This window comes from Cyprinus carpio, chromosome A16 (genome assembly GCF_018340385.1).
Source record: "Cyprinus carpio isolate SPL01 chromosome A16, ASM1834038v1, whole genome shotgun sequence".
Taxonomy (NCBI): domain Eukaryota; kingdom Metazoa; phylum Chordata; class Actinopteri; order Cypriniformes; family Cyprinidae; genus Cyprinus; species Cyprinus carpio.
In genome coordinates this window covers 6,077,010-6,095,423 of record NC_056587.1, presented here as the reverse complement: position 1 = coordinate 6,095,423, position 18,414 = coordinate 6,077,010, and the positions used below count along the sequence as shown (strand labels likewise).

The following is an 18,414-nucleotide window of genomic DNA, read 5'->3' as shown; positions in this document are numbered from 1 at the left end:
TTGCCCATTCCGCAAATAAAGTGCTTATATTTTTAATTCATGTGTAATTTGCTTTTCATTTGAAGTCATTCCCACGTTAGATGAAATCTGGAAGTACATGCTTTGATGAAAGGCCTCACCAGCACTAAATATACAAGTTTTTTGTTAGCAGACCCTTAACTACTAGACACGCAGCACCCAGCTGTTTCTTTGATGAAGGTGCTTGTGTAATTATTTCCTGGTACGTGTCGGTTATGATCTTGCTCAATGTTGCTTTCAGCATTCCTGTCCACTGAATTTATTTCTGTCTGATATTTTTCAGACCCGCCCTTTCTTCCTTTTTTAAATCAGCTGAGCTGCACTTTTTCACAGCTCGACTGCTACCATACAATCTGTACTATAGACATCAATGATTTTGACAGATGATAAAATGTTCAAAAATCAGATTTACACTAAAAGAACAACCTTCAAATCTACAGTCAAATCTAGGTATCTAAATATTACAATGGCATTATGTTGATGGATTTTTTGGGGGTAAGCATCTCCCAAAACCTCCCAGCATTTTAATTTCCTGAATGGAGACCAAATAACAACTTTCTTCCTTATTTTACATGTTTGCATGTAAGTGTGTGTGTGTGTGTGTGTGTGTGTGTGTGTGTGTGTGTGTGTGTGTGTGTGTGCACATGCTTGTCTTTGTGGGACTAAACCACAAACCTGTCATCTCTGTCTAAAGAATTATAACTTTACATGTTGTTATGTACCCGTGATCAACAGCTGATTGGTTGTCAATCACATCAGAAAGCACTAATGGTCCAATCAGGTTTATCTTCTCAGGGTGCAGCCATGCCTGCGATCTAAGTCTGAAAAATCTGGTCTCGCTTGCTCAACCTGTTACTGAAGGAAAGGTTAAAGAAAAAATTATATAGAAAGAGACTGAGGACTCTGAAAGGGAGATTCAGAAAGACAGGAGTGAGAGAAAGACACCTTAAAGATGTCTGACTGAGGAAAATGGACTCAGTTAAATCCAGGTATCTATTGGGGAAGACTTAACTGAGAATCACTGTTTGTGTGTGTGTGTGTGTGTGTGTGTGTGTGTGTGTGTGTGTGTGTGTGTGTGTGTGTGTGTGTGTGTGTGTGTGTGTGTGTGTGTGTGTGTGTGTGTGTGTGTGTGTGTGTGTGTGTGTGTGTGTGGTAAAGGAGATTGTCTAAAACACATATAAATAATTAAAGAACTGAGACTGCACTGTAAATCTACTTTCACTACAGACTTTGCATAAATGGCATCTAAATCTACTTTTATATAAACCAATGCTGAATTCGTTTTCGAAATTATGTGTTATGACTTACGTGTTTTATATATATATATATATATATATATATATATATATATATATATATATATATATATATATATATATATATATATATATATATATATATATTCCATGTTATGTCTGTATTTGTAAGTACAAATGTGCATTTGCAAACAGTATATGTGCATGTATGTGGCCATGTGTGTGTGTGTGTGTGTGTGTGTGTGTGTGTGTGTGTGTGTGTGTGTGTGTGTGTGTGTGTGTGTGTGTGTGTGTGTGTGTGTGTTTGTTTGTACAGGGTATTTTACCCTGAATTGATGGTTAATGATAAAGTTGACAAGGTGAGTCTGAGCAGAACTGGTGTATTGCCAGAAGTGATGTCAAACGTGGGTGGATTTTACAGTAGATCTTTCCCAGAACATGTGTTTGTGTCCTGAATCACACACCCGTGAGTTTCATGCATGACTGGGTAAATGTGGCTCACCTGAATTACAGTGAATTGTATGAATCAGAGTTAGCGTGCAAGGATATGTGTGTTTTTAGACTTCAGTTTGTCTGTGCATGGGCATGTCTCATGTTTATGGAATCCTGGCATGTAATTTAATGTCTGTGTGTGTGTGTGTGTGTGTGTGTGTGTGTGTGTGTGTGTGTGTGTGTGTGTGTGTGTGTGTGTGTGTGTGTGTGTGTGTGTGTGTGTGTGTTTAAATATAGTGTATTTACCACTAGATTTACTTACTTCAGGGGACAAATTTGTCCCTTAAAATGTAAGCTAAACCTTCCTTTGGGGATAAAAATACTGTTAAATGTACAATTTTGAGAAATAAATGAACAAGTAATCTTATAATTTACAATGAAAAACTATAATTCCCAGAATTCCCTGTGTGATGCTTCCCATTTGATTGTTCTTCATAAAAATAATTATAGTGATTATGTTTTTTTAAAAATAATTATAGTGATTCTGCTTTTCTTTTTTGTAAGTTACCACAGTTTTAAACTGCATATGTGTATATATATATATATATATATATATATATATATATATATATATATATATACACACACAATAAACACAAATAGTATCTGAAATAATGTGTTAATGACTATATATATATATATAGATGAAAAATAATAGAAAACCCACCATGATAGAAAAACAAGCACATGTGTGGCATGCTGTGTCAGGTCATGAGATGTGAGATGTTTCGAGATGTAAAGGTCACATCAGCAGGCTTCAGAAGCCTGGTATCAGTTCCTTCCAGTTGTGGTTTACAGTTTTTTTGTGGGTTATAAATGGTTATGCATTATGCACAGCACAGTGAGAAATTAAGCATAGCAACTTTTTTTATTTTTTTGTGATTACTCAATGCTGCTACTACTTTCTCTTCTACTTTCCCTGTTTTGATCTTTGATCTTATTCATGTGTTAGATTGTTAATCCTCATACTACAGTCTTATCTGTGTCTATCAGTAATCCACCAAAAGGACTGAGCAATGTCATGGCCCCAGAGGAAACTGCCCTCGGTGATAAAAGTGTCAAACAGCGGGTGGAAATGAAAGAGGCAGACACAGACACTCCTGATGGTTTTGTTGCAGTAGCATCAGTCGGTCAGCGGAGGGCACGAGAGAAACACAAATACAACACCGTAGGCTACCAGGTACAGAATTCATTCCAGATGATCATTTAGCACTGGATCATACTTGCATTGTGCAGATGCTTTCATCTAAACTGACTTTTAATGCATTGTAGATAGTCAAAACATGCATGGGGTACTACGGTTCCGATATCATAATGAAGAAAAAGATGAAATTCTTGAAAGGAATATCTTATGTAGTTTAGCAAAAATCTTTTGTCATATGGCGCAAACAACAAAATCAAGTGGTGCGACCAAAGTGCTGATAAAATCAAAAAAGGAAATGATATCAAGGCCCCTAAAAACAATGTGTGCAGTGGTCAATATGTCTCATAAAATAGTAGTCTATTGATAAGGTTAGCTCAAGTTATGTAAAGTATTGTATGGTAGGCCTACAACCTTAAAAAATAAAACCTCCAAATTAAATAATTTTTAAAAAAGTTAAATATTTAAATAAATGATTAGATTTTATTTATTACCATTATTGTTAAATAGTTAATAAAAGCACAGATATGCAGTGCAGTCATACAAAACAAAAAAAAAAAAAAAAACGTGGGTTAATCAGGCTGTAGCTGATTTCTGTCAGTTCGTATTGTCAGAAAAAGAAGCAGAGGACAGCTGTGGACTTTTCTACAGTGAGCAAGGGGACATCTGCCGGGGTCAAAAGCAGAGGTGCATTAAAGCAGGCACTTTTTAACCAGGGAGTGTCTGACAAAAATGGCATATTTGAGGTAATTCATTTTTTGCCTGAACCGTGTATAGTTAATAGGTAGACATAGGTTACATAGACAACTGACTGATTGCATTTCTTGTATCCCCATCTCTGTCTCAGGAGCGATCGGGTGGTGTACAGGGGCAGATGGACGCACTGAAACAGGTTCTGGACTCTTTCGACATACCTGCGGACCTGAGGTGGACATGGGGTGAGGGAGGTACTGAAAGAACACTGGAAAAGAGCTGGACAGACATAGTGCACTCTCATGAGGTAACAGAGAGAATTTGTTTTGTAGCCTACTTTTATATGATCTGCTTATGCCACATTGATTGTTATGTTTTAGGATATCTCATGTATTAAAATTATAACACCTATAAAAACCTTTGTAAAAAACAATAACATCATTTGAATTAATATGAAATCTTCTGCTTGTAAAAACAGTTACGTTTTTACATTCCTTAATGGTTGCAAAGCAGGTTGGGTGATTAGTGACGTCTGAATCATGCTCAATAAGAAGGTGTACTAATTTATTTAAAAACAAAAAAATCTGTCAAAACAGAGAAGACCGCAGAAATTATGTTGTATGTTGTATGACACATACATTATGTTGTATGTTTTCTCCGTCTCTATTTGTAGTCTATGTCAAAAACCCAGCGACACCAGCAGGAGGCGCTGTGGGAGCTTCTTAATACTGAGCTTACCTACATCAACAAACTTACTATTGCCAAAGAAGTATGTCATAACGTTACAGTTTTTAACATTATAGATTTATTATAATTTATAGACAATCAATTCACTATAAGAACAAAAGCTTTAATAATAATATGCGTATGCTGTGCAGATCTTCTATAACACATTGTTCCTCAGTCATTTTATATTTTCATTCATGCATTTTAAATGTATTATTTAATAAATGATGCATGTAACACTGTTGTTAAAGCTATGGCTAATGCACTTTCTCATTTCTGCACAGCTCGTGATGGCAGCGCTGTCACACTGTCACAGACGTGGATTTCTTCAGGAAGTATGTGCATCTCACCTCATCTTTTACATGTTTACGTGGAACCTTTTTCTTCTGAATTGACCTTCTAGAGTTACATACTCAGCATATCTAAATGGCAGAGAGACGGATTGCACAGCTGTATGTGACGGCAGAAGTGCGGTCAAATAATGTGCTGTTTACTGTCATCTGTCTGAGAGATCACTCATTCTGTTCACTGTATAATCTAGAACATTACTGGTGATGTCACAAATGGAAACACTTTGTATGTGGACAAGATGGAAAATAATATTGCTCTGGTGTAGAGCGTGTGGGCGACACAACCTGTATCAATTAATCTTTTTCCATTACTGTCTGTTCTTTCTTTCTTTCTTTCTTTGTTTTTCAGGTCAGTCCCACAATGCTCTTTTCTAATCTTCCTTCTATCCTTGATGCACACCGACTTTTTTGGCATCAAGTGATGTATCCAATGTTGCAAGAGGTCCGTCTCACTGGAAGCCCTTTTGACCCTCTCAGACTTGAGGCAGGATTTCTGCAGGTATGATACAACGACTGTATATTAAATTATAAGCAATAAAGTTAAAAATAGATCCACCTTTGTTATGGCCTAATACCCCCTTACCTAATTTTCATCTGTTCTAGTTTCCTGACCATTTTCCTGCATACTTTGAATACTGTTTGGAAGAGGAGAGAAATGTGGAGTTTACACGGAGACAGTTTAACACTAACCCACAATTTCACACTTATCTTACGGTACTGCAAATCATATTTATATGTTAAAAGAAGGGAATTATTCCATTGAAAAAAAGTACAAATTAAGAAACAGTATCAAATGAGCAAGAGTGCTAATATTAGCATGATTCGGCTGTAGACATGAGGCTGCAGGTAAACACAGTCATACTGAATATTGACTAATTCATGTTTTATAAACACAAACTGAATAAATTATTCAATGACTCCCCCCTTAACACAGTCACTTGGTTCATTTCTGAATAAGTCAGCTTTTTTAAACAAAAGGGTTGAATGCTTGATTCAGATGACTAATTCATGTACAACTTCTTGCCACCTATAGGGTCACAGAAAAATGCCTAAAACATTCAAACATACAGTGCTACACAAATTCAAAAATCCTACTTCTTCTTAAAGGAATACTCCACCCCAAAATGTAATTTTATCATTAATCACTTACCCCATGTCGTTCCAAACCCGTAAAAGCTCCATTCATCTTCGGAACACAATTTAAGATATTTTGGATGAAAACCTGGAGGCCTGTGTCTGTCCCATAGACTGCCAAGTAAATAACAGTGTCTAGGTCCATAAAAGATATGAAAGTCGTCATCAGAATACTCCATCTGCCATCAGACGTGCAATCTAGGTTATATGAAGCAACGGGAACACTTTTTATAAGCAAAGAAAACAGAAATAACGACTTTATTCAACAATTCCTTTGTCAACAGTCTCCTCTGTGTCTCTCCATATCACCGTATGCTGCGTATGCTCTTCTGTATCATCCGTACCACAAGGATGATACAGAAGAGCATATGCAGCATGACATGGAATGTCAGTGATTAATGTCTAAATTTTTATTTTGGGGTGGAGTATCTCTTTAAGTCCAAAAATCAACACTTTTGGAACACCACTAAACCAATGAAATTCGAGTTGCAATGTTGCCTTTTCAGTTCTTGTATTTCAGTGTGATAAAAGATTTCATTCTTGCACTGTGCTGAATATCTTTACCAATTTTAGTGTTCCCAGTCAAAAATGAGCAGCCTTTTAAAAACATGGTATATTATCACCAAATCTTGGATTCAACTGTTTTGTAAACTTGTTTTCTTTCATTTAGCACAGGTTTTTTATTTCTTTTTGGAACCGATTGGCCGTAGACCTCACTGACTGAGCTTATGCAGTTTTTTTTAGACAGTTTTGACAATGTTCACTCAAGAACTGAGCTCAGATCAATGGGGAAATACTCGGGAATTTCGGGAAATCCTCTTTAGGTCAAAACGCAACATGAAGGTTAATAGATCTTAATGTGCAGAACGTGTTAGAAAAGTTTTGAAAATGCTTTCAACTTCAAAAGGAAAAACAGCTTGTTAGTTTATGCAAAAAAACAAAACAAAAACAAACTGAAGCTAAATTAAGGCTGGAAAAAAATGTCAAAAATAGACATAAAAATGGGTAGCGAGGTGTGAATTTGTTTTCCACATCTCAGATGAAATGTTTACCACACCAAGTTCCCCAGTCAATGTTTTTTGCATCAGTGGACAGTATGCAAAGTAAGCAGGGTAGAAATGACTATGAGATTGTTTGCCTTTGTGGTGGTTTGACTGTAGTGGTACGTTATGGGGGTGGGCTGTTTCCTGAAGGGTACATAGTTGAAATAACTGCACATTAAGCCCCGAAATTGCTTAATTCAATTTATATTAAATTGACTAGCTGTGCAGTAAAATGAAAATCAACATATAGAGTGTCAGTTTTAAAATCGTTTTCGTTTAAGCAAAAAAAAAAAAAAAAAAGTTTAATCAATAAATGAGATAAAATGCACCATTCAAACAACAGATGAGCATGAGCTATAGATTACAATCAAATGTGTTGCATGAATATATGTGCATGCATGATTTTCCTGATTGTCTTGATATAATCTGTTCTGCAGTGGGTGGAGAATCATCCAAAGTGTGGGCGGATGAGATTGGGTGATATGCAGGCCAAGCCACACCAGAGAATCACCAAGTACCCTCTTTTGCTGAAAGCTGTTCAGAAGAACACAGAAGACCTCCCCACCAAAAACGCCCTTGAAAGAATGGTGAGATTGTGACACAACAGTGATGAATCACATCATACACTGGACATTTCATTTGTATATGCAAAACAAATACTAAGTGCATTATGAAAGCAAAATTAGTTATTAAATAAAAAAGGCAATTATGTTGTCACTTTGCTAAAGCAAAAAGGCATTATGATATTATATGGAAAATATAACTGTTTATTTAAATATTTAATAATTACTTTTTATTGATATAGTGCTTTCACAAAAAAAACATTATATATATACAGGGGCTCCCCAGAAAACTCCTGCTATAAATTATGAGATACATAAAACTGCACGTCTACTGAGTCCAAAAGAGACAACATTTAAAATCTGGGATGGAAAATCGAATGTTTCAGGATCTGAAGCAAATGTATGCTTTGCAAGCACTTGTTTATGTAATTTTTCCATAAATAAATTCTGACAGTTATATAAACTGTAATTATGAATAGAACAGAGGAAAAATAGAGGCACTTTCACTAGTTGGTCTTGACTTTTCTCTTTTTTTTAGTTTGACACAATCCTTTCATGGTGTGATATTTCCAACTCTTGAGCGCCATTGCCTTTGTTATCGTCTTTGTCATCTCTCTGTCTCTCGAATATGAACTGCTTGCACAGTCTTTATTTTTATGATTGAAGTTGAAGATATAGATCTGCATTCTCTCTCGCTCACTCGTCTGTTTTTCTCATGCAGTTGAACGGTGTCAATAATTTTCTGGAATCTATCAATAACTATATGCAACTGAGAGATGATACTCTGGCCCTTTCTGTCGCTGCTCAAAGAATCGAGGGATACAAGATAGAAGGTCTGAGTGAAGAAATAGACAAGGTAAACAAAAATCTTGAATAAATTAACTATACATTCTTTGCTTATAAAAAAAAGTCTAACAGAAAGATTTCAACAACAGTATGTTCGTGAGTTCTGCTGCTTTGATTTGATGAGCCCGGTGAGGGGGGTGGGACCAAATGTCATACGGAAGCAGTTAATGGAAGAATCTTTGAAGGTCAAAGTAAGAAAGGACACCAAGGCAAGTGAAAAGACAAAGGAAGCGAATGATTTTTGTATTGACCTCAGAATTTCAGCATTCATTTCTGGTTATGTTAGGAGCTTGTGGTCCTCCTCTTCACTGATGTATTGCTGATGACCAAAATGCAGAAGAAATCAGACAAGCTGAAGGTAGTGCGCCCCCCTCTGTCTCTGGAGAGAATATACTGCATTGAGCTTAAAGATGGATGTGAGTGTGAACACCAACTCCTACATTTAACAATCTCACCTGCCTAACAGTATGTTTTAAACTAGGCTCACATCAGTATGAAAGGGCAGTTATACCTTAATGTGTATGGGCCATATTTTCATGCCCTGGTAATAATATTTTTGTTTTAATATGCCAAAATAAACCGTTAAACACATTCTAAAATCTTTATATACTTTAAACTGTATGAAAAACATTTGATACATCACATGCATATTATCATATGTACCACACTGTGAGAAATAAAAAAACTGTACTGTAGAGAACATTCAGGCAATTCTCTGCCAGGACATTATCAGTTAAGTTTAAGAACATTTATTAACCCTAAAACACAATACAATGCAATGTGTAATCTAAAATACTATCACTAAAATCAGTTGCTTTATATTTACACATTTTTACTGACTTGTCTTAGAGTGCTTACCTTAGGCATATAAAATGGGGTCCAAAGTCTGAGACCTGAAAATCTAGGTTCAATTTTTTATTTAAACCAGGAAATAAGCATAGTGTACCATAAAAAAAGTTTTAGGATTCTATATAATTTAAAAAACTAAGTATTTAGGAATTTCCTTCTTTTTAGGTCACTAAAGAAATAAGCAAATCTGTGACATTGATCATTCAAACTCCTACAAAAGGTCATGTTTTTATCTTCATTGAAGAGCAAGATCTTTGAACATTGTAAGGTTATGCTGGTTTTAGCTAAACTTTATGTAGCTCGAGTGCTGCTGTCACTAACCAAACAAAACATTCATTTTAATATTTTAATGCAACTTTTTACTCAAATTGTTGTGCTAATACAATAATGTGGAATAGTAAAAAAAAAAAAATAAATAAATATATAGCACTGGTTGATGCCCTATACTGTATATTATCATATATTGGTACACCAGTTATATAAGTATAAGTCAATGGGAATTATATGCATAGTATGTTATTTGTATGCTTATAGAAATTTGTAAGTCAGGTTGTTTTAATCTCTGTATACTGTAATGTAACAAAGGGAGTCTCAGAGAACAAGGGTAGGATTCAAATGCAGTGTTAGTTTAATAAAGTGGTTATCATGAAGGTACAAGAAACAATGGCACAAGACAGAACTACAACACACACAGAATGCATTATACACAGCCAGTCGGTTTCAAAATGCACATTGATTTTCCACACGGAAAAAGCTTTCAAATAGTTCTGTTTTATGTCATCTAGAATATTATTCTTAGCATGTCAGAGCACAGCATGTCATATTACTTGATAAGCTGGTTTCTGATTGGGCTTTATGAAAATGTCTCCACCTGGGTGTGTCAAATACCTGCTCATACAAGTCTTAGTACATTGTCACAAAAAAATGCAATTGAGAATTCAAACATGCAAATTGCTTGAATTTGTATGTACTCTGGTGCACATTATAACCTCAAGAGAACTTAAGTAGCACAGATTTTTTTTTTTTTTTTTTTTTTTTTTTTTTTTGCTGTAAATGTTTAGTTTATGATACTAGATTAATTCTCATACTGTGTCTATCTCTCCCCTCTTTGCTCTGTCTGGTAGATTCGTTTGTGCTGGTGGAGGTTGGTGATCTAGGTTGTGCTGTCAGTGTGAACTTCCTGTCCACACCCAGTCCAGACAGCTGCGCATCATGGGTGTCTGCTCTGCGTGAGACTCAGGTAATTACATTCCTCTTTCATCAAACACATTCAACACCAGTCCAACATGATGTACAAGCCAAACCCTGAAGAAATGTAATTAGTTTTTTCCAAAATGAATACTTTGTACCTTCTACCTTTGGCACTTTTATGAACAGGGACATGGTCTGAAATGCTTAAAATATGCATGTGTAATTTTTTTCCTTATGACCTAACTAGGAAAATGTTGACTGTTGATCTTAGGAGCTGCCGCCACTCAGTAGGGGCCTATAAGGTTGTGCCTCACAAATGCAGTCAACATTACAATTTGTTGAAATTGAGAAAATTTAATGACATTGTTTACTTTTCTTTACTCCATGTTTTATAAAGGAACTAATGAAGTTAAAGTGCCCCTAATATGGGTTATGAAAGGTTCATATTTTGGTTTTGGGAGCGTAAGGGTGGTTTCCCTACAGTGGTTCAGGCTGAAGGATTGCCAGATGACTAAAGAAACGTTATCAGCATGATGGTATAAAACTGTACATTTCTAGTCTATTACCGCCCACTGCCACTTATACCAATGACGGAAATAAACGCAGTTAGAATAGCTAAATATGTGGGAGAGCGTTGCTATTAAGTGACTATATTGTATTGTAATAGGTAGCACTTGAATCAAGACTAGTTAGCACATTATTAAAAATTGATTTTGTTATGGTTACACTTGAATTGGTTACAAAATAGATAAAGGATGGAAAAACATAAACAGTTAATTGTACCCAGCATGTATGTAAAAAATTACCTGAGAGAGAAAGAGAGAGAGGGAGAAAAAAGAGGGAGAGAGGGCAGAGCCCTGAGAAGAGAGCGCCAGCAAAGAAAAGATGCAGCCTCTCAGGAGACAAACAAACTCAACATAGACACACATGCAACTTGAAATTGCTGTACAATTCCAGTATTACAGTTTTTCCAATTTTACACCAGACACATGGTCTAGATGCATAGCATCTACAACCTATAACCTAAGTGTTTCACACACTTACAGTAAAGCAGTCATGTGTTGTTTTTTTAAAGAATAAACTCAAATAGTGTGTACATGTAGTAGCACAAACAACTGTACTATGTGTTCTATGCGCACAATGTCTTAAGCACAATTACAAATTTGAAAATACAAAAAAGCATAATTGCAATTTGGATGTTTCCATCTTAAACTAATTGCTAATAAGCTGCTAAACCAGCAAGTGAAGTCAGTAGCTAGAGGCCTTGCATGAACAATGCAGTCAACTCATTGAGTTTTGCCTGCAAATGAGCATTGATACCTGCCTTTAGAAAGTGATTTCCTATCTTTCTGAAAATAAGGTGGAGGTCTACCCCTTCCCAGTGACCAGCATTTTTCCTCTGTATGGCCTATTTTGTGACAGGAACTACAAAACCTGCTATCTTTGCCACAGGGTTGTTTGCTGTGTACTCCTGAAGTTTGAGAATTTTCATGACTCTCTAATGCTTCCTCCACACCATGTGTTCTGGTACATGACTCTGCGCTATAACGGTGCTGCATCACCTTAAGAACTGAAATCGGCACACTTTCTTGAGAAGTGGCACATGCTTCCTCTGAACAAATCATTCCAGAATCATCACAGCAAGTAATTTCCTCTAAGAAGTTAACATGCTTTTTAGTCCCACTGCTGTTAAGTGTTTTGGGAGACATGGACTCTTGTGCCTTAAGCTTAGCCTTGAGCTCTGCAATGATGTCCTTGTGATTTTTACACTTCTGTTAGGATTAACTGCTCTGCTAGTAAGTTATCTAGCTGCAACTGAAGATCTTGAATCTTATCATCTGACTTTTGTGCCTCTGTCTTTTTAGAATGCAGTTCTTCACATTTAGCATCTATACTTAAAGTTAAACACATTGTTAACTCACTTTGCATTATGCATGTAGTTTAAAGCCTCAATTATGTCACCTTGTTTTGATTTCCCTTCATGTTTACCAATTATGATCGATCATATGTGCAGTAATTAAGTTTGTGAGAAGAATTCTGCATCAGAAAGTCAATTATAAACTGTAATTATAAACTGGTTCTTGTTCCTGAACACAGGCGACCTTAGAGACTTTGAGGGAAAATGAGAAAAACAAAACACTGAAGACAACAAGTACGACAGAGTTTGGTGAATCAGAAAGACCTTCCATTCAGGACGAACTGTCTGAAAAAGTCACAGAGGAAATACAAACAGTATCTGATAGATCTGATAGTGATATTGAGTCAGCTGAGTTGGTGGGGCTATTTCCTTTCCCTAGGTGCAAGTCTGACACAGAACTGTTGATGGATGTAGAGCAAAGTAAAGTTCAGCAGCTGGCAGAGGAAAGGAACTCTCCACTGATTGGTCAACGGAACGATCAGAGCCAATTAGCTCATGAAGAAGTCGCGGGAAAGACTGATTCAGCTGGATTCAAAACTGAAGAAGGGAGACACAGGAATTATAGTCAGCAGTTGGAAGAGAAAGAAGCCCCATTTAAAAAAATATCAGAAAGGCGAGTTACATGGAAACGTGGACGACGATCATCTGCCAATGACATTTCACAACAGGACTTACCATTAAGAAACCAGTCAGATGGATCATACTCATTGTTTCCTGGTGGCACTTCTAGCCAGTTCCTTCCAAACAAACCTCTAATAACTGCATCAACATATGGGACACCTGCAGAAACAGGGGAACCAATGCATCAGGATTCAGATGATGACTCTCAAGAAATCAGGAGGAACTCTTTGTACAGTCAGTCAGGAGATGACGAAGAGTTCCTCACAGAATCAAGGAGGTTCTCCAGGAAACTGAATTCTCCTCGCATTCGGAGGAGACGTGCAAATAATTTGCAACCATCTGTTCCCTCTCATAGTTCCAGGACAGATGTGAACGGATTGGAACTTAACTCAAATGGAAACCAGAGAAGAGAATCCAACCCTTGCGTTAAACCCCAGGATTCCCCCCGAGTGCTAAAGCTGGGATCTCTAAAACACAACCATGGAGTGTTATGGAATGTTCCTGAAAAAAGATGGTCACCAGACCCTGAGATGCACTTTGAATCTGAGCAGACACATGATGGAAGCGTTCAAATGAAACCACTTAAACTAAAGGCACAGAGGAGCGCCTCCATCTCAGAGATCAGCTCCTCTCAGAGTCCCCTGCTGCCTTCTCACAGGCGCAGACCCTCGCCCCCTCCAGGCCTAGACCCCCAGCTTCACCCTTCTCCGCTCCGGGACGTGCTGCAGAGGGCGAAGGATCGAGAAAAAGAACGTGGACTGGGAAAAAGAGAGGGAAAGATCAAAGAGTGGGCTTTTTCTCACCAAAATTCTCCTACTATCTCTGCCTCTCCATCACCGTCGGTCAGTAAAGGAGAGAGAGAGGCAGAAAGCAAGGATGCTGCAGTACCCAGTATGATATCTGCACATGGATGGAGAGAGGGGAATGTGGATGTAAGCGAGGATGAGATGAAAGAGAGGTGAGTCTACACGTTGTCACTATTGCTGAATGAGTCATTGCTAAATGTGATCTGAAAGCACAATCTGAATACAGTTTACAGCAGGGTTGTATCATGAAGAATCACATTTTTCTTGATCTTCTGAGATAAAAGAGTTTGTTGTACTTTGAAAACATCAGATGGCGTCATGCAACCATTTTTTTGGGGAAGCGGTTTCTTTTCTGGCTGCTTATTCTAAAAATGCAAATACCAATCAAATACCAACTTAACATATCATATGTTGTTGTTGTTTTAACGAGATTAACAGTGATCACCATGCTTTTTTAATAGCATAGATATAGATTTAGAATTTTAATAGTTAGTTATTTTGTCATAAATGGAAAAAGAGTAATGTAAGTTATGGGAGTAGTGGTAAGTGATCTCAGAAAATTCAGTTTATTATAGATTGTTCAGGTACATGGCTCGCAAAGGTTAAAAGTAGTTTTTTTTTTTTTTTTTTTTTTTGTAAATTATAATAGAATTTTTGTAATTTATTTAACATTGGATAATATACAATATAATTTGTAATATAAAGGAAGCACGGCATCAAAATGAAAATGATGAAAAAATGTAACTATATATATTTTTGGTAAAAATTAACATTAAATAGGAATCTCAATTACGAAATAATATGCAAAATATATGTGCATAAATATGTAACATGACCTCCATAAAATCTTACAGCATCTGTCAAGTTTTAAAACACCACTTTAAATGTGTATTTTTTTTTTTTTTACTTAAAATTTAAATAGTCTTTCTTTTTAAATTAACCCTAAAAATACCCTTAACTGCCCAGTGGAAAATCATTTTCATTTGAAGTATATTTGTTCCATTTGTGAGATATGACTGTAGAGAGGCTTCACTTGACAGTTTCATGTGCGTTATTTCTACTATCTGCCCACACGCACAATTCATCTGTGTACTGTCACATAAAATTCTCTCTAAATTATTACATTCGAACCTTCCCAGGAAATTCTAAGAAGATTCTACAACATCATTGTCCTAAAATTATATATAAGCAATTGTTGGTTCTCTGGTATTGCATTAAAGACAAGTTAGTTCTTCATTAGGACCAATAGGAGTCAGGCTTTCCCCTGAAAAATAATGCAATTATATTTTATATATACTATATATATACTTTTATCCAAAGCGACTGACAAATGAAGACAATGGAAGCAATCAAAATCAACAAGAAAGCAATGATATGCAAGTGCTATAACAACCCTTACCAAAAAGTAGTATACTTCAAGTTTATTTTATTAAGTATACTTAAGTAAAGTTCAAGTATATTTAGACTTTTTGTAAGTATAAGTCAAGTATACTTCAATGTCATTTTAAGGTATATTTCTGAGAAGTACATAAAGCCCATTTCTGAGAAGTACATAAAAAGTAAACTAAAAGCATACTTCCTATTTTTTTGTTTAAAAGAAGTATATTAATAGCACACTTGAATAAACTTCTTTCTCGTAAGGGAAGTCTCAGTTAGCTTAACGCAGTACACGTAGCAAGGTTGTTGTTTTTTAATTATATAATAAATAAAAAGAAAACAGATAGAATAGAAAAAGAATAGAGCAAGCTTTTGTAAAGAAAACAAGCAGTTAGTAAATGAATAGAGTGCAAGTCTAAAAGGGGCAAGTTTTTTTTTTTTTTTTTTTTATAAAGAATAGAATTAGAATAGAGAGTGATAGAGTTAGAGGGTCAAATATAGATGGAAGAAATAGGTTTTTAGCCAGTTCTTGAAAATGCTGCTCGGATTTAATTTAAAAGTCTAAAAATGATTCTGTGCCTCTTTGGGATTATTTAAAGTAATGTGATGTATGTAATACTCAGAACAGATGAGAAGATAATGTACATTCAATCTTCCTAGAAACACATGAATTAAAGATTCATGACATTTCTGATTATTTGAATGTAGCTTAAGCTTCATATTCATGGTTTTCAATAGGCGTTTGTGGACCCCTAAGGGTCTCTTAAGGGGGTCTTTGAAAAAAAAAAAAAATAAATAAAATAAAAAATCTTGATATTTCTTATATTGAACAAACACTACTGCATGATCACAACTTATAAAGTGTAACATGTTAATTCTTTAATTAAAAGGCATTTAAAGATAAAAACAGCATGACTTTATTAACTATTACTATATTTTTTTCTTTTTTTGATAAAAAATGGCATTTTAATGCACTGAAAAAAATAGTTATACTTTATACTAATATATACTAGTTATACTAATAGATTTACTTTGTGTGGCGGGGCGAGCCAACGACAGACACAGTGGGCGTGGCGTCAGGCCTCGGAGAGGTTTTTATTTAACAGAAAAAACCAAACAAAGGGGGAATAAAGTGTCCAAAAGGGGAAGAGTGTCCTAAACAACAGTGAATCTGGTGTCCTCGTCGTGCTGCGGGGTTCGTGGGGGTCTGGCAGTGTTCACGGAGGGAAGGGTCCAGGTAAGGGGCGGAGTCCGGCGGCCGCACGCGCTCCCCTCTTCGGTCCGGGGCGCGAGGGGCGGCGGCTTCTTCTAGCGGCTTCATCCTCCTCGCTGGCCGCGGCGCTTGCAGGGGATGGACGGCCCGGCATCCTGGCCCGACGGCCGTGTAGACGGGTGCGGTTCTCGACCGGACCGCGGGTCCGGCAGCTCACGTCTCTGGTGGCGCGGGAGTCCCTCAACGCACCCTTCCTGGACCCACGAGGACACCAGTGTGCATGCACGGGGAAGAGACCGGTCTCCCGAGGAGAGGCGCGTTGGGCTTTTAAACAGCGGCGGTGATGAGGCTCCATTCCCTTCAGGTGTGCCCCATCACACGCCGCCAGCCCTGACTCGTCCAGCGCCCCTCCTCTCTCCCACACCCACTCCTATCGGGAGCCTGGTGAAGGGCGGCGATTTAGGACGGGGTGCCGGTGATTATCAGGGAGGAGGCAGCTGACTCGCCACATTCCCCCCCCCAAGCGACATCCCCGTCCTCAGAGCGCAGCCCACACGGGAGTGCTACCTTCCTCAACCAGGCCCCAAACGGTCGGAGTGGGCGGGGCGGGGATTCCTCTCCGGGCAGTCCTCCCTCTCGCAGCGCGCCGGAACAGGGACAGAGGAAACGGGATTTAGTCGACAGCCTCAACCAACCACAGGGTAAAATGACCGTAAAAGAGAAGTCACTTACCCCTTTGTGTGGTTGGGAGGCCGTCTCCTCCGTTTCTCCGTCCCAGTCCGGGTACGCGCACTTTTGCAAACGAGAGGGAGTGACGTCATCAGGTGTTTCCCAACTGCGCTGTCTAGGCTCCGCCTTGCCCGCATTCTCCACCACTGTGACGGGACGAGCCAACGACAGACACAGTGGGCGTGGCGTCAGGCCTCGGAGAGGTTTTTATTTAACAGAAAAACCAAACAAAGGGGGAATAAAGTGTCCAAAAGGGGAAGAGTGTCCTAAACAACAGGGAATCTGGTGTCCTCGTCGTGCTGCGGGGTTCGTGGGGGTCTGGCAGTGTTCACGGAGGGAAGGGTCCAGGTAAGGGGCGGAGTCCGGCGGCCGCACGCGCTCCCCTCTTCGGTCCGGGGCGCGAGGGGCGGCGGCTTCTTCTAGCGGCTTCATCCTCCTCGCTGGCCGCGGCGCTTGCAGGGGATGGACGGCCCGGCATCCTGGCCCGACGGCCGTGTAGACGGGTGCGGTTCTCGACCGGACCGCGGGTCCGGCAGCTCACGTCTCTGGTGGCGCGGGAGTCCCTCAACGCACCCTTCCTGGACCCACGAGGACACCAGTGTGCATGCACGGGGAAGAGACCGGTCTCCCGAGGAGAGGCGCGTTGGGCTTTTAAACAGCGGCGGTGATGAGGCTCCATTCCCTTCAGGTGTGCCCCATCACACGCCGCCAGCCCTGACTCGTCCAGCGCCCCTCCTCTCTCCCACACCCACTCCTATCGGGAGCCTGGTGAAGGGCGGCGATTTAGGACGGGGTGCCGGTGATTATCAGGGAGGAGGCAGCTGACTCGCCACATTTGAAACAATTTTAACTCACAAATAATTACAAAGAAACATCAAGTAACAGAAATGAACATGAATTTTTTAAGGAGAAAGACTGAAATAGTATTTTCTTTTAAACATTGTAGTTGTTTTATTAACAACTTCAAAAAATTCTTTTTTTTGAAGGCATTTACCCATAAACCCCTGTTCTCTCCCTTGAAGCGATAATGTCTTAGAGGGCATCAGCGTGGACTGGCCAGGCTGGTGTTTTGATGATGAGGAGGTTTTTGACTTTGAGAACTTTGAGGATGAAGACCAGCTGACCACAAATGAGCCCCAGAGGTCAGAGACGAACCCATCAGAGAGGCGAGATGAAATAGAATGTAGTGAGGTGTAGTCTATTAAATGTGTAGAGTTGTGTGAAAAGTGTTTGGAGAAATGTAATATATAAAGTTCTGTGGCATTGTTTAATTATTATGTAGCATGACTATTATAGTCAAATATATTTGAGAGATACATGCAGCTTTTTTTATAAAAGATTAATTAAAATTGTGTCTATTGTTATTAATATGTTCACTTAAATGTATTTGTGTACAGAATGTTTTCTCTGTATAGCTATATTATTAACCTGTTTATAACTTGTATTTT

General features: G+C 38.2%; 1 protein-coding gene across 3 annotated transcripts; it reads left to right on the top strand.

Annotated features, from left to right (window-relative positions):
• The first annotated feature begins 864 nt into the window (after positions 1 to 864).
• plekhg6 (pleckstrin homology domain containing, family G (with RhoGef domain) member 6) lies at positions 865 to 18,373 on the top strand. 3 transcript variants are annotated; one of them, XM_042772228.1, is made up of 15 exons: positions 865 to 1,007; positions 2,760 to 2,946; positions 3,522 to 3,653; positions 3,755 to 3,907; positions 4,274 to 4,369; positions 4,611 to 4,661; positions 5,026 to 5,175; positions 5,280 to 5,390; positions 7,291 to 7,440; positions 8,138 to 8,272; positions 8,352 to 8,471; positions 8,549 to 8,678; positions 10,236 to 10,351; positions 12,400 to 13,799; positions 17,989 to 18,373. In XM_042772228.1, the coding sequence occupies exons 1-15, from the start codon at positions 988 to 990 to the stop codon at positions 18,161 to 18,163; spliced, it is 3,126 nt and encodes a 1,041-aa protein (XP_042628162.1). In that variant the 5' UTR covers positions 865 to 987; the 3' UTR covers positions 18,164 to 18,373. The 3 variants fall into 3 exon arrangements, with proteins under 3 accessions (XP_042628162.1, XP_042628164.1, XP_042628163.1); XM_042772230.1 differs by having other exon boundaries at positions 17,953 to 18,121; XM_042772229.1 differs by lacking the exon at positions 3,522 to 3,653.
• The last annotated feature ends 41 nt before the right edge of the window (positions 18,374 to 18,414 follow it).